We start from the raw sequence: 19642 nt of genomic DNA on the forward strand, positions 1-19642 counted from the left end.
GTTGGGGTTGGTCCTGCTTTGGGCAGGGGGATGAGCCCCTGAGGTCTCTTCCAGCCCTAGGAACTTGGGCTTCTGGGAAAGGTAATCTACTGGGGGTAGCTGGTGGTTACCGGTGGGAGTCGTTTGTAAGGGTGGGTGGTGTCTAGTGGTGGAAACTGGTGTTCCCTTCAGAGTACTCAGCAGCCTCCTTCAGGGGTTGCTCATCTGAGCTATTGGATTATGCTTTGGAAACTGTCTCTCGGTGGCATTAGAGTCAGCACTTTATAATATCAGGGGCAAATACGTATGTTACTGAAAAATGTGATTGTATTTCCTTTTTATTTCCCTGGCTATCTTTGCTGTCAAAGATAACCCAGTGTTTGCTGCACAGTAACAGTGGCATTCAGATCCCTTCCTCGTGCAGTGCAGACGGCACCCCGCGGACAGAGCAGGATTATGTGCTGATTTTTAACTTGCCACATGCTGGAAGAATAGGAGGCAGCACTCAGATCTCTCACCGGCTTGCAAAGAAGGCGCAGTGGGGTCGGGAGAGGCGGGGCAATGGCAGAGATACCCCTCTGAACACACAGCTTGTGCTTGTGTTAACAGATACGTGTGCTTACAAAATGTGCCAACTACAAGTGCATCTAGGTACATCATGCAGCCTAACCTATGCACCTCTGGTGAAATCCTGGCCTTGTTGCCTTTAATGAAAGGAGGAGATGGCTACAGTTTTCTGTGTGTAATGACCTGGATTCTCTCTGCAAATGCAGGTATTTTCAGAGTTGTAGGAAAGTGCCTTTTAAAGCTAGAATCTCCCGTATGCGAGAGTTCACACAGCTCTTGGCAGCTGGACTTTCTCTAAAGTGGAATAGACTGTGCAGAAAACAGAGCCTTCCCCCTTTGTTAATTCTGTGATGCCATGTTACATTGCAGAAGATGTTCCCGATGCAGAACAGGAAGCTGACAAGGTGGCAAAGTCACCACCTCCTCCACCTCCACGTCGCAGCTACCTGCCGGGGTCTGGCCTAACCACAACGAGATCAGGAGATGTCATTTATACCATCCGAAAAGAGACTACCATTGTCAAGGTTTGATGATTCAAGCAGTAGCTAATTGACTTATTGACAAATGGCTGGCACATGAAACATTCCCAGACTTCAGCGGTGTCTAAAGCAGGGAGGGCAAAATACAGGTCACAGGCTGGATCCAGCCCGTCAAGCCATCAGATCTGGTCTGCTGCCATCATGCAGCCCATCGGGAGCCTCAAGCTGGCTCCCTGCTGCCACATCCCCATACCATTCAAACGGGTTGGCTGTGGAGGCCATGTGCGTCACCTCTGCCCCCAGCACAATTTCCCAGCTCCCATTGGCTGGAAACTGGCCAATGGGAGCTGCCTGAGCCAGGCCTATTCTGCAGGCAGCACATGGAGGACCCCCACAATCAAGTGGCATGTGGAACATAGAGAGTACAGGGCCCCACACCCGGCCGCTGTGAGTAGCATGTGCGGGTGCAGCAGGCAGGAAGCCTGCCTGAGGGTCCTGCTGGGCTGCTGTCTGGGAGCCATGGTAAGTGCCTCCTACCCAAAGCCTGCCTCTCCCTTCTGCACCCCAACTCCCTGCCCTAGGTCACGACCCAAACTCCTGCATCCCCTGTTGCACCCCTTCTCCAGGTCACAATCCCCTCGCAGCCCCTGCAGCCCCTCCAACACATTTCCCGCAGGACAGAATCCTCTCCTACACCCATACCCCTTCCAGGACCCCGCATCCCCTCTTGCACCCCAATCCTCTCCTTCACCCAACCTCCATCTCAGACCCCTCACTTCCTCCATTTATATCATGGGAGAGTACGGCACTTGACCACTTACCAAATTCTTGGAGTAGCTCCCCATCAAAAATTATTGCCCACCTCTGGTCTGAAGCATTGAAAGCTGAGACAGGGCCATGGCCCAGAGAGGCGCCTAATAGGTCATTTCATGAGAATTATGCTTCCACTCATCTCTGTAACAATGCAAAATTCAATCACAAGTGGCTTTCATCCAGCAAGTCATAAGAAGATTAAAAATAAAAAGGTCGTATCATGCAGATGGGGAAGAGAGTCAAGAGAGTTCCCACAGAAACATTTGAAGAGTTTCTTTTTGGTTCCTTTACCCATCTGTTGCATTTGAAATAAAAAGGAGGGGGGCGGTATGGGTCTACCTCTCCCTCTCACACACCACACTGTATTGCGGGGCGGGGAACCTTTTCCTTATTGGGCTCGCTGACTCCTCCCCAAAAAAACAGCCAGGGGCAAAGGCGTGAGGGATTCAGGATGCTGGAGGGGGCTCCTGGCTGAGGCAGACGATTGGGGTGTGGGAGGAGGAGAGGGCTCCAACTGGGGGTGCAGGCTCTGGGATGGGGCTGGGGATGAGGGGTTTGAGGTGCAGGAGGGAGCTCCGGGCAGCAGGTTGGGGCTCTGGGTGGAAGTTAGGGAGCTGGAGTGGGCTGGGGGTGGAGGGGGTGCTGGAGACTTACTTCCGGTAGCTCCCGTTCGATGGCGCAGTGAAGCTAAGGAGCCCTGTGCCTCTGCTGCTCCTGAAAGTGGCTGTAGCAGGCATGTCCCTGTAATCCTGGGGGAGGGCTAGGTGGCTCTGCACACTGCCCTGGCCTGCAGGCACCACTCCCACAGCTCCAACTGGCTGCACTTGCCACCAGTGGGAGCTGCTGGCAAGCTGAGTGCTAAGCTTCCCCGATCACTGTGAGCTAGCAGCAGCGCTCGTAGCCACAGCTCCAGCCCAGGGGGGCCAAGAACCAAAGCTCATGGACTCTGGCTGGCGTGTGGAGACTTGCTATGGGCTGGATTGAATTAAGCAGGGGGCTGGATCCGACCCGGCGGTGGAAGGCTCCCTACCTCTGCTAGATTGCATCAGGATTATATTGACCTGGCAACAATTTTTTTTTTGTTTTAAGTTGATAAAAAAAGTGAGCTCCTAAGACATGACATTCAACAAAGACAAGCAACCTAGCCCCTCCCAAAATCCCACAATAGGGGGGAGTTGCATTATCATTGACTTCACTGAGTTTGCTTTGCACTAACATGCTGTATGTATATTGGCTCTTTGTGATTCTTTCCCCTTTCAGGAAGGCAGCGAAGATGCTGGGCAAACAGCACAGTCCAAAGTACCTAAAGAGGATCCAGCCTCGTCTCGGACACCACTGCCTGTCCCAGCATCTGCCGCAAAGGATGAGGAGGAGGAGGAAGGAGACCGAATAATGGCAGAATTGCAGGTATGCACTTTGAGTTGCACCTGGCTACAGGTGTTCAATCTCACGCTCCTGTACAAGCCTTGTATCTGTTCTTAGCCATGCTCAGAAAGGAAAATGTCTCACCCAAGCCCCTTTGTGAATATACATCCACATAACGCACCCACCTCCTTGTCCGGGCCTGGAAATGGACAAGCAGGGTTTCTGTGGCTCTTGGCTTGGCATGACAGATACACAAGTGGGTTTGCTGAGCTATACACATTCAGGATGTTCAGCATTGATCTGAGTGTGTCACACAGAGGCGCAGCCTGCAAGGTGCCTGCTGCCCCTGCTTGCTGAAGTTGGTGGGAGCAGATGATACTGGTCATCTTACGGGGCTAACTGGATTCAGACAGTAAAGCTTGATCTCCTTTTTAGACTCATGTTTATATATGCCTAAATGCTCGATATTGCACAGAATTTAGCTTCCCACCATGGGATGCACCATTGTGACAGCAGCTGCTGAGAAGAGATGCTCACTCCGCGGTCTGTCACTTTGCAGGAGAGGGAGCTGTTTTAGATAATTGACAGCGACACCGCAGTCAGTGACATTCTAGTGGCCCCAAGCTGCATGCTCCTATGGTACTGCCTCTGTACTCTGGTAAGAGACACGGGCTGAGCAAATGGCAGCACATGGGTTAGGACAGACTGAGATTCTGTAGCAATACCTAGGTCTCTGTGGAGCACTTCAGGTATTGAAGAGCCATAGACAGACATTATTTAATCCACCCACTCAGCAGTGGGTTTGACATGTCTTCCAAACGCTTGTGATACATGAGACAAGCCTCCATATTGATGGACATCTTGAGTGACACTCAATCTCCACCCTTCTCAGGCATCAGCCGCGGGCATCTACAGCTAGGTTTTCCCTGCAGTGTGTCCTTTGGCTGCCAGGGGCTGCTGTGGCTCAGCAGTGAGCTTCCCTTTCCCCCTCCTCTTGTCTCTCTACAGGCAGCCCAGCTGTCCCTCTGCTCTTCCTCCTCTAGGCTGTGAGTGGAGGGATAGTGGGGACACGAGTAATATGGGGTTTGGAAGGAGGGTATGCAGGGAAGTCCACTATGAATCCAATTAAACAGTAGGGTCGATAAAGAGAACTTTTTGGAAAGAAGAAGACTGGGAGAGTTTGCTGCCATTTTCTATTCTGAGTTTCCTCTGTTTAGTTATAACTAGCACATTTACCCAGCATTAGTCGAATCCTTAAGGAGGGGTTCAGGGCAGAGGCTGCGGGGAGTTCAGGAGTCAGGGTTGGGGGGGTAAGGAGGGGATCTGGGCCAGGGATGTAAACAAGTAATCAAGTATACAATTAACCGATAAGAGTAGGCATATCAGTTGATACTTCTTGATACTTGCATTCCCTCCCCCCCCCCCCCCGCCCTGCTGCCTCTGTATGAGAGGCAGCGAGGAGTGGGGGGAGCAGGAGCCGGTGCTATAGTGGGGACTATAGAACAGCTGAGTAATTGATAAGAATTCATGCAGTTACTCGACTATCCTATTACTTGCCATCTAACATCCCTAATCTGGGTTGTGTGTGGGGGGAAGAGAGGGGATGGACAGCAGGGGGACCAAAGCTCCTCCCCCCCCCCACCAAGTTTTGTGCCAGAGCTGCTTGCTCTTCCTCTTCCTGTCCCTATCAAAGTGCATGGCTCGTCAGCCCCCTATGCTCCCCAGCCAGAGTGAGCAAACTATGCACTTTCCTCTTGCTCCCTGACAAAGGGGAACAGCCAGCAATGTCCCCGCACAAATTGGGGGGAAGTTTTGTCCCCCCCCCCATTAAAGGGTGCCTGGGTGGTGGGAGGCTCGAGGTTGCGGCAGGTGTCACATCCCCAACCAGCCCCTTTCAGCTGCCTGTTGATTCTACGCTGTAGGGTTCTATGAGAAGCAATCCCATTTTCAGGCACCATTAAACTCTTATCTTGCTCTGAAGATAAGTTGTGTACCAAATTTGGTGTCCTAGTTCTTACTTTTTAGGCGGGATTCTTGAACACACAGACAAACTCTCACAAATATATAGTAGATTTGGAAATGGAAAATGAGGGAGGGATGTAAAACTGGAGGATGTGCCTGACTGTAGCCAGTAATTTAGTGCTGTAAATTGCATGGTAGTGACATGAATGAATCATATATAATGGTGGTGTTAATTCTCATTGCCACTCCTTCCCTGTTGGCAGGTTTCCTCTACAGCACTGCCAGGTTACCTTACTGACAACCTGGCATGGAAATGTGCATCAGCAGAGCTCCCAGAGTGCTATGCCTGCGGGTGCGGTCAGCATTGTACGCCTACTACTGCCAATGGCCTTTAGCCCCCTCCTGTTGAACTAGACATTAGCTGGACCCCCCCAAGGAAATTAGAGAAGCCAGTTATGAACAGCAAGGTAGAGGTCTTGAGAGCCCACACTCTGGGATGCAATAGGAGGAGGACCTAATAGCAGACCCATGCCCCTAGGACTAGACTTGTACCAGAGCATTGCTACAGAAGAATTTGGGGCCTGTAGGCCCTGAAGAACCTACATTCCTTATTCTTCCCTACCATGGAGAATGGTTGCTGTAGTGTGGCTGATACCAGTCTGAAGAACCCACAGCCTAGGGTTGGCCTGCACCTGGAGTGTTGGAGGCAGATAGCTAGGGACAGTGGGGGAAAGGAGCTGTGGGTCAGGGAGAGAAACAAATCTGGGGGCAGTGGGGACAGTCCCGGGGTGCCGAGAGAAAGCGATCAAATCCTGAGGGTGTCTGTAGTGCACCTTGGCATCGTCCTCTTAGCCCAGGCATGCTTTCAGGGCTCGTCCTAGTGCTCTAAAGATAGCTGTGTGTGCAGCCTGGCTCAGGCTGAATGCAGGCTTGCAGGGCCACTCTGCTCTCCCTCCCGCCAGGTTTCAGCACTCAAACCACAACGGGTACTCAGTCATTTTGAGTGCTCGCACGCCAGCCTCCGGCGTGCGAGTCTGTGGAACGATGGTGGAAGGTTTCCTGTTGCAGTCCAGCCATGTCCTTTAGGGTCATTCACTTCCTTTGGGTCTTTTTAGTTGAAAGTGTAGCTTTATGCGAGGTCAGTGCGGGTTCAGAGTTAAGCATGCAAGTGAAAGACAGGGATGGCGAGACATGCAATAATTTCTGGTGTTGTGATTATATGAGTTCAGGAGCTGTTGTGTGATGTTTTGGGTTTAGTTTTGGGTTTTTGGTCCCTAGACCTACCATGGTCTTTGTTTGACTTTAGGCAACTCCTATCTCTGCTGTATCACAGCATGCCCAGCTGTAAAATGACACTCAAAAGACTCTTTCTGACAAGGGTTTCCTGAGACCAAATTAATTCATTACTTGTAATGAAGTGTGAGCTTGCTGGCCAGCAGATACTACCTAATCTGAAATAGTTTTTCACTCAGACATTCATGGCAGTAGTAGAATTACATTCACCCTCAGTTTTTGCTTTGACTCAATCTAAATCTCAGGCTTTACTTGACAAGTGAGAGTAGGTTCCAGCTTCCAACATTCAAACAACTCTCCTCTTTGAAGCGGAACTCCTCTGGAGAGGTATGTGTAAAAAGCCAACTGCTCTCCTACTAACCCGCAGTATTTTAATTCCTTAGGCTTTTCAGAAGTGCTCAATTACGGATGTAAATTCAAACAGTCATGCTGAGCAGTCCAGAAATGACACACATGTTAAAGACACAAGGCCTGGTGCTTTAGTACATCACAAGGAAAAGAAGGTAACAAGTGGTGCTTATAAATATGCCACACGCTCTTCACATAACCTTCTTCCCTGGCTTCAAGACTAATTTTGTGTCATGTGTGTCCTTTCCTCTCTAACCCCATCTCAGTGGTCTGCTTGCTTCTGAACTCGAGGCTGGTGGAGAGGGAGGTATAGTAGTGCACGGGCCCAAGATGGGGGCCAGTGCATCTTAAGCTTTGACATCAGAATTCCAGGTGAGGGGGGGCGTGGCAGTGGCTCAATTTAAAATACACCACCACCGCCAATGGAGTGGTGAAACCTGTGGTCTCAAATCTACAGGTGCCAAGGGCAGCTTGGAACATTTTCACTAAGTCAGGTGAGTGCTGAGCGCCAGTTAAATCTGTGGAAACTAGTGGTGAGCACCTCTGAAAAGCAGGCTACAAAGGCCCAGGTTTGCTCTCAGCACTAGGAAGCAGCTGCCCCACCAGCTGGGGCTGGGCTGGAGCAGCCCTCTCCACCCCCCCTCCCACCCTCCGGGGAGAGGCTGCTCCAGCTGGCATGTCCAGGCCTGCTGTGGACAGCAGCTGCTCCAGTCTAGCAGGAGTGTCCTTATCCATGGTGGACACGGCAGGGCTGGAGCTATCCCCTGTCCACAGCCGGCAGGGAGGTGCTCCAGCCCCTCACCAGTTAACTGGACCCAGTATGTAGTCCCCTTAACAAGTGATACTTACCAGTTAACTAGTTAACCTTTCATATCCCTACTCAGTACTGTGTTTCTCTCTCTGGTCCCGCGCTTGATCCTGTAGCAGCTGGTAGCGCAATACTAATTTTATATCACATGACACAAGCCAAGTGAGATTTTTCAATATCTACAAACAACATTGAGTGTCTGGAATAGCCTTTTAACCTGGCCTTTGACTTTCTCCATTGCACAGTTAAATCCTGATGTTGGATGTGCCGGAGGGTTTTTACGTCCACATTTTCTTTGGGAGAAATTGTGCCAGATTTCTTTGGCAGTGCAAATTCAGTGTTGAAAAGGCCAGATGATTGTACGACAGTGACGAGCCAGCAGCCTGCGTCATTGAACATGTTCTAAAGCACAGTACAAACATTTTTTTCCCCAAAGAACTGACTCAAAACTACTGTTCAGTGTAATGATAATGGTTGTGACAACCACAAAGTCCGAGCAATTACAGTTAATCGAGCTTACATCTTGCATGACATTCCCTGGCACCTTTCAACCCAGTGGAGCCTAACAAACTCAACCCACTGGTATGCACACTGTACAAGTATCACTTCATTTCCCAATGCTATTTCTGGGACAAAATGCAGAGGTGTTCAGCAACCACACTGTACCAAAGTATGAGACGTGGAGTGTAAAATGGAAACATGAAAAATCCAGGAAACTGGAGGGTGGTAGAACATAATCACAATATGAAATTCAGCCAGGGCCCCTGCTGTAAACTCCCCAAGAAATGCCATTAAATATATTGGGCCCAGTTCTGCAAGTCCTTTATTTTAATGAGAACTGCAGCCCCTTAGCAACTTGCAGGTCTGAGTCCTTAAGGAGCAAGTAAGTACGGACTGACAGTTTATCTCTGATGCACACACTCTTATGTGAAATGTGGCTGGAGCGTCACACTGAATTTTAATTAGTCTCTGGCTTTGGTTGGTTTGTATGATAACGCCTCCCCATTCACACCATTCAGTAGGTGTAGTCCAATGCATAATCTCTGTTCGTGCTAGCACACTGGGAGCATGTTAAGTAAAGATTTTAAACCATTAACCTAGTCCTCTGCTGGCTGGCTGTTTTTCTTTCTGCCCTTCTGTCTGAATTTCATATGTAATAATGCATGATTCTCTGTGTTAAGAGATAAAGTGTACACTTAAGTCCATTAAATGATTTCACTTAAGTTACTGTACCTTCACTCTTCTAGTGCAGGGGTCTGCAACCCATGGTTCAGTATGGAACCAAATGTGGCTCTTTTGTCATTCCCAAAACACATGCAACTTTTTAAATTAAATGAAAAATTAATTCAAAATTTTATAAATGCGTAATTACTCCTGTAACTTGAATGCATGCATGAGCCTGATTTTGACCAGTCATGAGGTAAACTTCAAAAAAATGTGCAAAAAGATGCAGCAACAGAAGTCCCATTAAATAAAGTCTGAGTACAATGTTTCATTTATGCTTTTATTAATCATTTCAATTATGTCAAAGTTGTATGTTTTCAGTCATGCAAATGGGTATTCTTATACAGCTCTTTGTTTAGCACTTGTTCTGAATTTTGATATAGTTTGGCCCTTTGGTTTGAAAAGATTGCCGACCCCTGCTCTAGTGTTTCCTCTGTGCTGGAGCCTGAATTTCTTGGCTGATAACTGCTGGCTCCAAGGTAAACTATTGTTGATATAAATCTGATTGTTCTTTTGATGTATTGGAACCATTTTTCCCCCCACTCACAAGCACTATAAACAACAGCTCGTTGGGCTTTCTTACTGCAATCAAAGCTGATGTGGGTCATACCTTTGTCCTGACAATACTTTCACTAGACATCTGATTGTAGAATTGTTATTTCACATCAGTTGTATTCAGCATGCCTCTTTACCCCCCCAGTGCCAGCAGCACAAACCGTAAGTAACAACAAAGCAATGGTGAAGGGCAAAGCCCCTTTCACAGGGATTTGTCACTCTGCTGAACTAGAAATAGCTGCTCCAAGAAGCTTTCCTTGCACAGCTGCTTACTGCTCTGAAGTATTGGCCGCAAAGTTCTTTACTTTAGAGCAGGGCTAATCAACTTTGGAAGCCCGGGGGGGCCACAACGATACTCACAGCACATGTCGAGGGCCACAACTTAGTTGTGGTTGCATATATATGCAAATATATATGCAAATAGCTTCTTTCACACTGACAGGCATGAATACAAAGCACTTCCCACAGTGTCCCGGCACCCCTTCCCTGGGGGCTAGAAACGCCGACACCCTGTACCCATCTGTTCCAGCCAGCCCGCCCGCTTGCGTCTTTCAATGCTCACCCCGCCTGGGAGACGCCTCACTGTTGTGGAGCGTGTTCCCAGGGGAGGCCCTGTTCAAAGGATCCCACCCGCGGGCCACGTTGAGCCCTGCGTAAATCCAAACCACCCGCGGGCCACGTGTTGAGTAGCCCTGCTTTAGAGCCTCCTTTGGACTGTGTCCATATGAACTGGCCATTTAAAAGGGATTTCTGGTGGCAGTTAACATTCAAGGAAGGTAAAGAACTACTGGATGAAATCATCTTGTGCCTGTAGGACTTGTTGCTTTAGACAAAGACGTTTAATTTTGTTTTCTGGGTTTTACATTTTTCAGGGTGTTAAATTTTACTTTGGCTTAAGCATCATTTTTATCTGCAGGAGGCATTTGAGAATGGCTTTGGTATGCCCAGACTGCAGTGACATTAACACAGAACATCACCTCTTAGACAGAAGGAACAGCAGAGGCATTTAGAAAGCAGCTTTTCATATTTCAAAGCTTACTTTCAAGGCAAGGTAAACTGTGTCCTGGTGACACTGAGAAGGGAGGAGTAATGGAGACTGTCCCAGTGAACCTACAGGCTGTAGGGACTGTCAGTATTTGCAGTTACAAAACAGTCCCTTTGGCGCGGCAGTCAGCCTTCCTCATTTACTGTTTGATTGTTCCCAACAGATCTTAGTCAAATACTGTATCTAGTTCAAGCTTCAGTCTTATGCAAACTAAGGAATTTTTGAAATCCGGTGTCAACCAGGTCAAGGTATAACAGTGTTGGAAATAAGATAACACATGCTTTTGCTCAGCACATTCTGGAGACCTTATTAAAAAAAGGACAGTTTTTGAGTAGAGTCCATAGTTGCTGCGTACATAGTTTTGAGCAGTAATACGTTGTACACTATCCTACTAGAATTTGGAATTTTCCTATGAAGAGGTTCAGAAATCAGAAGACCGTTATGGAGACGGCTGTGCAGCAGTGTACAGAGCGGTGAGTTCACAAGGTTTTCACTTCATCTGAGGATATGGTGATTAATTGGAGAAAAAAAATCTGTGCAGGTAACAACTCTGATTAACTAAATAATCCAACTTTCCCCCGTAGGTCTATGGGGATACAACAGGATCTCCAAAAGATAGTGACCACCCCAAGGAGACGACTGAAGGGAAAACAGAAGATGAGATGATTTCTGATATTTCCAGGATCTCTGAAAGTAAAAGTAGCTTTTCAATGAATGAAAATTCTGTAGTCAGTAAAGATTTGTTTGCTGGGAATAAAGACTATTCCAACAAGAACCCCCATAATATCAGCACAAATGTCTCTTGTGTCAGCTTGCCGGAAAATGGCAGAAGAAAAGGGGGTCAAGATGATTTAGGGGTGCATTATCCAGCTATTGAAATTGGAAAACAAAAGCTGAATTATGGAATCTTGAGAGACACGGATCCTGGCATGCCTCCAAACAAACCATTAAAGAGTGCAGGCAAATGTGTCCTAAGCAGCATTGTTTCACCCCTCGTCAGGCAAACAGAACTGCAAACTCAGGAGGCTTCCAGATCGCAGGAGCAAGAAATGCCTGTAATAGACTACAGTCCGGTTGTGCTAAGGCCTAAAGTATCTAGAAATACCAATGTAAACTACATTGAGGAGACAGAGTCTCCAGCTAGCTCTCCAAGTGAAGAAAACCCACCAAGAGAGAACATTGCTTTTATGATTACCAAGACAACTCTCCAGGTTCTGTCGACTGGAGAAGTTCATGATATAGTAAGCAGAAAGGGAGAAGATGTACAAACAGTTAATATTGATGCCAAAAAGGACCAGACATCTCAACAAGGTATGCTAGAAAGTACAGAGAATGAAGAACCTGTGGTTTGTCTGGATAAAAAACCTGTCATCATCATCTTTGAAGAACCAATGGATATCAGATCAGCTTATAAAAGACTTTCAACTATATTTGAGGAATGTGATGAGGAGTTAGAGAAAATGATGACTGAAGAGAAGATAGAAGAGGAGGAGGAGGAGGAAGAAAATGAAATATCTGAAATCCCTGCGTTACAGAATGAAGCAGAGCAGACAATTAATAATGGAAGGGCTACTACAGATTATTTAGCAAATCCTGGACTGGAGCAACAATATGAATTTAAACATCAGTCTCCTTCTGACTCTATAGAAACCAAAACTGAGGAACAAGAAGTTGCAAAGACCAATTTTAATAAATTTAGCCAAATTTATGGTCTAAATTCAGAAGAGAAGGTAGATTCTTCTGATCAGTTTGGAAGCAAGCAGGATACTAAGAAAAAATTTAAATTTAAGTTCCCTAAAAAGCAGCTGGCTGCTCTGACTCAAGCTATACGTACAGGAACCAAAACTGGAAAGAAGACCTTGCAGGTGGTGGTATATGAAGAGGAGGAGGAGGAAGATGGGACTCTAAAGCAACAAAAGGAGGCCACAAGATTTGAAATCCCTGGGTCTCAGCCAGAGGATGTTACCAAAGATAGTCCTGGACAGGAAGAAACCATTTCTGAGTCTTCAGCAAAGAGTTCTAGGACTGATGAAATTCGAAAGAATACATATAGAACTCTGGACAGTCTGGAGCAGACTATTAAACAGCTGGAGAATACTATCAGTGAGATGAGTCCAAGAGCTGTCCCTGAACCCACATGTGGTCCTGCACCAAGCAGTGCCTCTTATTCTCCCCATGTAGCACAAGAGGCTGCACCCAGAAAACTTGTAGCATTGGATGAAAGCCATGCTGGTGCAGAATCCCCTTCATCAGTCCTATCAGCTTCACATAAGGTACCTTAGTATGAGAAATCAAACTCCAGCTGCTTTCTAAAATCTGCCAATAATCACCGTTAAGCAAGCAGGTGTCTTTGTGATTTGTTTGCTTCCTTTCAGGTGGCTTGTTTGGTCTCCCCACTAGGGGTCTAACAGCTAATAGATTGTTTCACCTCTGCTGCTGTTTGGTGATGGGCCATGCAGGGAAGCTGGGTCAATAATCTGCTGTGTGTGAAATGAAAAGATGACACTGACATGCAATCCAGTTTGATCAGTAGTTGAGCAGATTCCTCCATTTGATTCTTGAAATTAACAAGAGTGGTGTGGTTCGCAACATGACTCTGATGTTCCACTGCATGTAGTACTGTGGCTTCTCACACAAAGCTTCTTTGTGCATGGCCCGTGAGTTCCCTCTTTAAGTACACTCATATTCACCACTGATTTCCTTGTCTTCCCCGTACCCCTACAATCCTTTTAACAGGGCTCAAGCACCACTCCACAGACGAGCAGGATGCCAATACCCATGGCTGCAAAAAGTAGACAAGGAAGTCTGGATAAAGCAGGCAGACAGCACAAGCTACAGGATCCGCGCCAATACAGACAGGTAGTTTTACCCTAAACCAAATCTTTGGATGGACATTAAAAGCTGTTAAAAAAATGTAAGTCAAGTCTCTGGCATAGATTATACCAAATAATGGATTTCTACTTTCAAATGAGATCTAACTAGACATCCTGGACCCTGGGGCATGAAAATCTCTGTATGATCCTTATTACACTTTCACCATACTTGTGCATGCCTGCAATAAAACATCTGCTTTTTACTCCACTGTTCAGCTGTATATTTAAGATGCCAAACCTGTTTTCTTCCCTTTGGTAACTGAGCTGCATCGGGACAGCTAGGCTAGCCTCTGTTCAAAGCGTTTGAAAGGAAGCCACTGACACTAACCTAACTGTTCTATGGATTGCATTAGATGCACATTAACGCTCCCTACAAATGTTTCCATTCTCATATTAACCATCCTGAAGCATGACAACTGTAGTGATTAGTTGGTAGGTTGTTGTGACTCCTCGTGCAAGCTTTGTTTTTTCTGTCTCTCTCTCATTCCATAATGTATGTGGTCTTTGTTGTGCACTTTGGGGATTCCACCAGGTCCAGTCCACAGCTGCAAAACTTAGCCCAGGCCTTGAACAGTTCCCTCTTATTTCCTCTAGGGCCGTTTTCTCAGGCCCTGTTGACTGATGTAACTGGCTTTCTGACAAACTGTCTCCTGCCATCTTTATTTGCAGGCTAATGGAAGTGCTAAGAAAGCTGGTGGGGACTATAAAGCTACTTCCCCTACCCTACCTGCTTCTAAGATCCCAGCTTTTTCTCCTACCTCTGGGAAAAGCAGCTCTGTGTCTGCTTCTAGTGGTGACAGTTCTAACCCTCTTAATCTACCTACTAAAACATCCATTCCTTCCTCTAACCCTCTGAGTCCTCAAACAGGTCGCACTGCTCACTCTACCTCCCTCATTCCTTCTGTCTCTAATGGCTCCTTAAAGTTTCAGAACCCCCCTTACGCAGGTAAAGGTCACCATCTTTCATTCTCACTACAGACTCAAAATGGGCGGCCACTCCCCTCTTCTTCCTCCTCTTCCCCCCCTTCGTCTACCTCTCCCACTTCACTGAACCAAGGCCTGAAGAGCATCAGGACAATCCATACACCTAGCTTCACCAGCTACAAGTCACAGAATGGAAACGCCAGCAAAATCACCTCCTCAGCCAAGGAAACAGCTTAAAGGCTAAACACTAGTGTATGCAACTTCACCAAGGCTTTTGTTTATTATCAATGAATCTGCAACTAGTATTTTTAGCAAGGGAATGGAATGTATCATTTTGTTTTATTGTTTGAGGCTTAATACTAAACGTTGTAAGTACTGGATTAATACAATAGACTAGAGTGAAGCTGTTTTGTAAAACTTTGTTGCTGTTAATGACAATGGAGCATTTTTGCCTATATCTGGCACCTGTTACAAAAACTGCAGAAGATATGTGAGTGAGCGTGTGTGTGCGTGTACACAGAAATGTATAGAGCATGGGAAAAAAATGTATGGTTCCAAAAATTTTAGTAAATTGTTTTGTATAAAGCTATTTTCATTATGGGGACTACAAGTGAACAGAGATATACTAAAGTGTGATTATACACAAATGTAAAACTGAAACAAAAATATGTTTTCTTTTATTTTAGTGTTATTTAGCTTTGTTATAGATTTCTATTTTTGTCAACAAAACATCAAGGTTCCTTTCAAGATCTTTTTGCCAAAACATTTTGATACTATTATAATGTACATTTGAAAGTGTTATGCTGGACAGTAAACCTTTACACAAGAAACAGAGTAAGACTGGTATTAGTATATATGAGGTAACTTAACATATTGCACTGCCATTCTAAGTATATTTAATAATTTGCCAATCCAACAAAATAAATTTTGTTTTTACATATAAGTATTTGCTGATTACTTTTATTCTTAGCTAAATTCACCATTTTTTTGTTTTATTGAGACCTGGTAACTTGTATTGCAGTGTGGATTTGTACACTTCTGTACTGTTATGTATACTGACAATCTTTTGTACATATCTATAAATATCTATATAAATAAATACTATATGTGGCTAGGCACATAGAGTAGTTTTACTACACCAAAGTTAATTTTTATGCATGCTTTAAATATATATATATATATATATATATATATATATATGGGGAGAGAGGACTATTGATCAAATGGAAAAAGTTTGCATAGCTGGTGTTTTGGTAAATAAATTTTTTTTGTTTAACACCATGATGTAATATACAGAACTATGCTAAGCAAAGAACTTTACAAAAATAAAGGGCTGCATGCTATGTTTTTGTATTTTGTCACTAATAACTTATAGTAGTTCCAAGTCAAAATCTTTACTTTTTATGTATTCAGCCTGACTGAGCAAAATTGTGATTTTTTGAGATTGGGACTCTACCTTATTTAGCAATAATCTTAGTCAGTTCCTCCAAATGCCATTAAAGCGTTACCTGTACAAACAGCAAAAGACATTTAGAAATGGGAAACCATACTTCGTTAAAAGGAACTGCCTCCTTTTTCCATTTTTTGGGGTGAGGGAGGAGGTATATTTTCTGTTCTTTTTCCTATCACAATTAAAAAACTCAAGTTGCTGTTATTCAAGGCTGAAACCTGGAGCCTCTGCTCCCTTACACAAAGGTTCTTCGAGTCCCTTGCAGCAGTAATATTGTCATTGGAGCCCTCGTGTACAAGTCATCTCATTCCAGCAAAGGGTAATCACATCAGTATTGATGTAAACATAGTAAAACCAGTATCTGAACCAACGCTAGCTGACGTAGGGCTGCTTTGGATTAGAAGTGGGAGACAGCAGCAAACTTTTGCATCAACATGATTTTTAAGTGTGGTGGACTGAGCTGCCTGTGCCGGCATGCATGCCCAGCACTTCGTGCAAGGTTCCTTGGCAGGCAAGAAATAAGCAGCTTTAGTACTGGTCACATGGCCTTGTCTGCCTAAAACAATTGGCTCCTCCTTCCCCCTCAACCTGTGCTTCTTCCTTTGTTTTCCTCTCCATGCACTGGAGGAACTCATCAACATGGAGTGGGTCATGCAGCCTTCAAAACTTCTGCTCCACACTGAAGATAGGACAACGCTGCGGCTCCCCCTTTTATTAAGCCTGCTGCTACAAGATTTTTACTATATGGCTTGCAAACAACAGTGCTTATGCTGCCAAAGCAGTTCGGCTGAACCTGCCAGTCCCAAAATTATGGCCTAATTTACTGAATGTCACACATTTGTTCCTGGCAATTACAGAGCTTGTTTGCCTATAAATTAGATCAATGACTGATCTAATTTTCATACATACCTACAAACAAGTTACAGGATAATTCATTAGTACAGGGGTAAAGTGGTTGCTATTTGTACTCTCACCTATCACCAGTGAATCCAGGTTCCTAACACTGACTTGCCATTTGCTGAGAAACTTAAGAGGCAGGAGACCTTGACAGATTCCTGTATGTAGGCAGAGGCTTGATGGTTTGCTACACGTTGCGAGTGTGAGTATACGAACGGCACCACCCAGACATTCGCGTGTCTCCTCCGAGATGGGCCATTTTAGCCAAACAGAGGTTGGTTACATTTTACAAAACATGTCAAGCTACTCATCTTCATATCTGCTAGATAATTGTGCAAACAAACCTAAGCAAATTGGTAAAGAGTAGTTGTAGTCTTTAGACATGGCTATTTTCCTTCACATGCATGACTAATAGTTTATACACCTGAAATTGCCTATGCTAATCTTTCCTCTACTTCGATGTAATGTTTATGTTGGTGCACAAAGGCACTGATTAAATGCATTGGTCTGCAGGGCATTGCTGGTGTCCTAATCCATTTTGCATCTATCCAGCTGAGCAAAAGCCATGATGGGGCACTTCTCCCCCCTCAGTAGGTGCTGCTGCAGATCATCGCTGCCCCCCGCTCAGTTTGAGCCAGCAGCAGCACAGGCAGACCTAGGCAGACCTGCTTTCTCATGCTCTTGACCCAGCTGCTAGCCTTACCCCTCTATGCTACTTAAGCAGCTGTACTCATTGCTCCACCTAGTTGGCCATAGGGTTATGTTCATGTAAATGATAGGCAAAGCACTGGCTGTCTAGCACCTTTCCATGCCCAGGAGCACTGAACATTAAGAGGCTGCATAGCTAAGACCCACCAGCTTCAAAGCAAAATGTATCATTCAAACAAATTGGCGACACAGACCTAGTGGGAGCGCTGATGACAGAAAAAGCATTTTTTGACCACAAACCCCTTGCATATACAAAAAAAGGTATCAGTGATTCCATTGGGGGAAAGGCAGCTTCCTTTTGTTGCTTCAGCAAGATAACACCCATCTACTTGTTACTCATAGGCTCCAGGGAACTGGTGTGCAGTGTGGCAGCGGGGGCTTTCTCTGCTAAGAACCACAAGCCCATCCTGTCTCATGCCCTGACCTAACTCCATCTCACCAGCATTGCAAGTGTTTCATGGTGGTGTGGGTGCTGATGTGGCAATGGCTCAGCAGGTTCTCTGTACAGGGAGCTTAGAGCCTTGCCTGCCCTGACAACTTTGGAGTCTCATTTTGGAGAGTTTTGTTTTTTATAAACTTGCCCCAATCTCACCTGACAATGTATTTTAATTTGCCACCATGTGCCAGCCCCATGAATAAATCAGAATCCACCTGCTCCCCCGTTCCTTGTAGCTTGGGGGGGGGGGGGGGAAGAGGGAGGAGACATTCTTTTCCCAACTGCTGCCTTGTAGTGTTAAGCCCACTCCAAAAATGTGTAAGAGGGGCCCTGCTGTAATCCCACCCCTGCATGCCTATCGATCACCACTCTGTGGGGCTACCTCTCCTCCCGACCACAGTACTGGGGATGGGTTGTGGTGGGTGGAGAGGGGAACAATGGAAAATAATGGTAGAGTACAGAAGTGCAATTGGCTTTCTTTTTCTAACACACAGTCTGCACTTCCTAAGCTCAGCAATCAGAAGGCTCTAGCCTTCCACTGCAGCAGTAAGGCTGATCTTGGGGTGAGCAACCCAACCTTGTTTTCTATGGGACTGAAGATTGTGGCACAAAGTGGTTATGGCACCAGAGGGGAAATTTTACCAGGCCATAGAGAACAGAAGACATAGGATGCTCAGAGCTTGAATGAGAGATGTAATTGAGGATCTACAATGAACACTCCTGGAATACCATAAACACAGGACAAAGGAGAATGGAAAAGACATGGCCTGTCACAGTAGCATGGGGTGCACAAGGCTACTGGCCATGGGGACAAAGCAATCTGAACATGGTGCACCGGAGAATGGGGACAAGCCAGGAAGGGTTTTGTTAAGATAAAGGGAAGAAAAACATAGAGGAACATAAACATAAGAGCACGGGGGAGGCTAGAGAGAAGCTCTGAATGAAAGAGGTGGTAGATTTTGAAACTGAAATGCACTCCCTTTGGCCTTGCTCAGCTTTCCTTGATAGGACCAAAAATCCAAGCAAAGCACAGGGGAAGGGTTGGCAGGGTAACATTTAAAATCTCAGGGTTTGGTGTTTTTTTTAAAGGTAGGCCCATGCTGCATTGCTGTGGATTAGGCAAAGGGAATAGAGACTCTATCACTGTGGTGCAGATGGAACCTCCATCTCCAGCTGAACCTTAAAGTGCACATCTCTCTCCCTATCTTCTAAATGACCAAGCCACTGAGAAACCATGTCTTCAATTTACAAAGGGCAACTGCAGTTCCACAGGTGGCTTTCTCCTTCCCTGCCCTACAAGAAGACAGAAAAGCAGGAAGATGGCTGAAGATCCCACTCAAAATCAAAATTTAAGTGTTTAATTTTAAGCAAACTGAGTTCCTAACTCCTCCCATGTCAAAAATTACAGGTCTCCCCCCACCCAAAAAAAAAGCGGTATCTACATTTTCATACTTATCCACAAAATATCCATTTGCCACCACATTCTGGCTCAGATCTCTGTTCCAGAGAACCTACCAGCAACAAAAACTAATCAGAAATTTTCTGAGACACTGCTTCTGGCACAGTTTGGGGCATGCTATGGAAGTTTTTATTGCCATAGATCTCACTTGCTCTTCTGTTTTTTGTCATCTCTTCAGGGTAATTTGCTCAGTTTTCAATCAAGATCAGATTCTCACCTTTATTTCAGGGGAAAAAAGCCACAGGTAGGCTTCTGAAACACCAGCTGTAGCACAAAGTAATGGGACTGAATTCCTAAAGAATCTGTTGTTCTCCACCTAGTTAGTTACCATTTGAAGCCTCCACCCAGCCAGGAAGAATGAGATTAGTGTCAGAGCTCAATGCTTTAATCACTAAACACTTCAGAATGGGAAGTTGCTGCAGTCCATCATAGCTGTTGCCAGGTGTGCTTGCTTCCA

The 19642-nt window shown here is 45.7% G+C and overlaps 1 protein-coding gene across 18 annotated transcripts in view; it reads left to right on the plus strand.

Moving 5' to 3' along the window:
• The window catches only part of KIAA1217 (KIAA1217 ortholog), a 549474-nt gene extending 533897 nt beyond the window's left edge, over window positions 1-15577 (plus strand). For 13 of the 18 annotated variants that reach the window (XM_075922523.1, XM_075922529.1, XM_075922524.1 and 10 more), the window contains 7 exons: window positions 916-1070; window positions 3099-3245; window positions 6842-6961; window positions 10834-10911; window positions 11023-12711; window positions 13175-13297; window positions 13981-15577. In XM_075922523.1, coding sequence (XP_075778638.1) covers window positions 916-1070; window positions 3099-3245; window positions 6842-6961; window positions 10834-10911; window positions 11023-12711; window positions 13175-13297; window positions 13981-14472 — 2804 coding nt within the window. In that variant the 3' untranslated portion in view covers window positions 14473-15577. The remainder of the gene's footprint in view (window positions 1-915; window positions 1071-3098; window positions 3246-6841; window positions 6962-10833; window positions 10912-11022; window positions 12712-13174; window positions 13298-13980) is intronic. The other 5 variants (XM_075922526.1, XM_075922525.1, XM_006115308.3 and 2 more) reach the window with 3 other exon arrangements.
• Window positions 15578-19642: the final 4065 nt, after the last annotated feature.

The sequence above is a fragment of the Pelodiscus sinensis genome, chromosome 2, assembly GCF_049634645.1.
Source record: "Pelodiscus sinensis isolate JC-2024 chromosome 2, ASM4963464v1, whole genome shotgun sequence".
Taxonomy (NCBI): Eukaryota; Metazoa; Chordata; order Testudines; family Trionychidae; genus Pelodiscus; species Pelodiscus sinensis.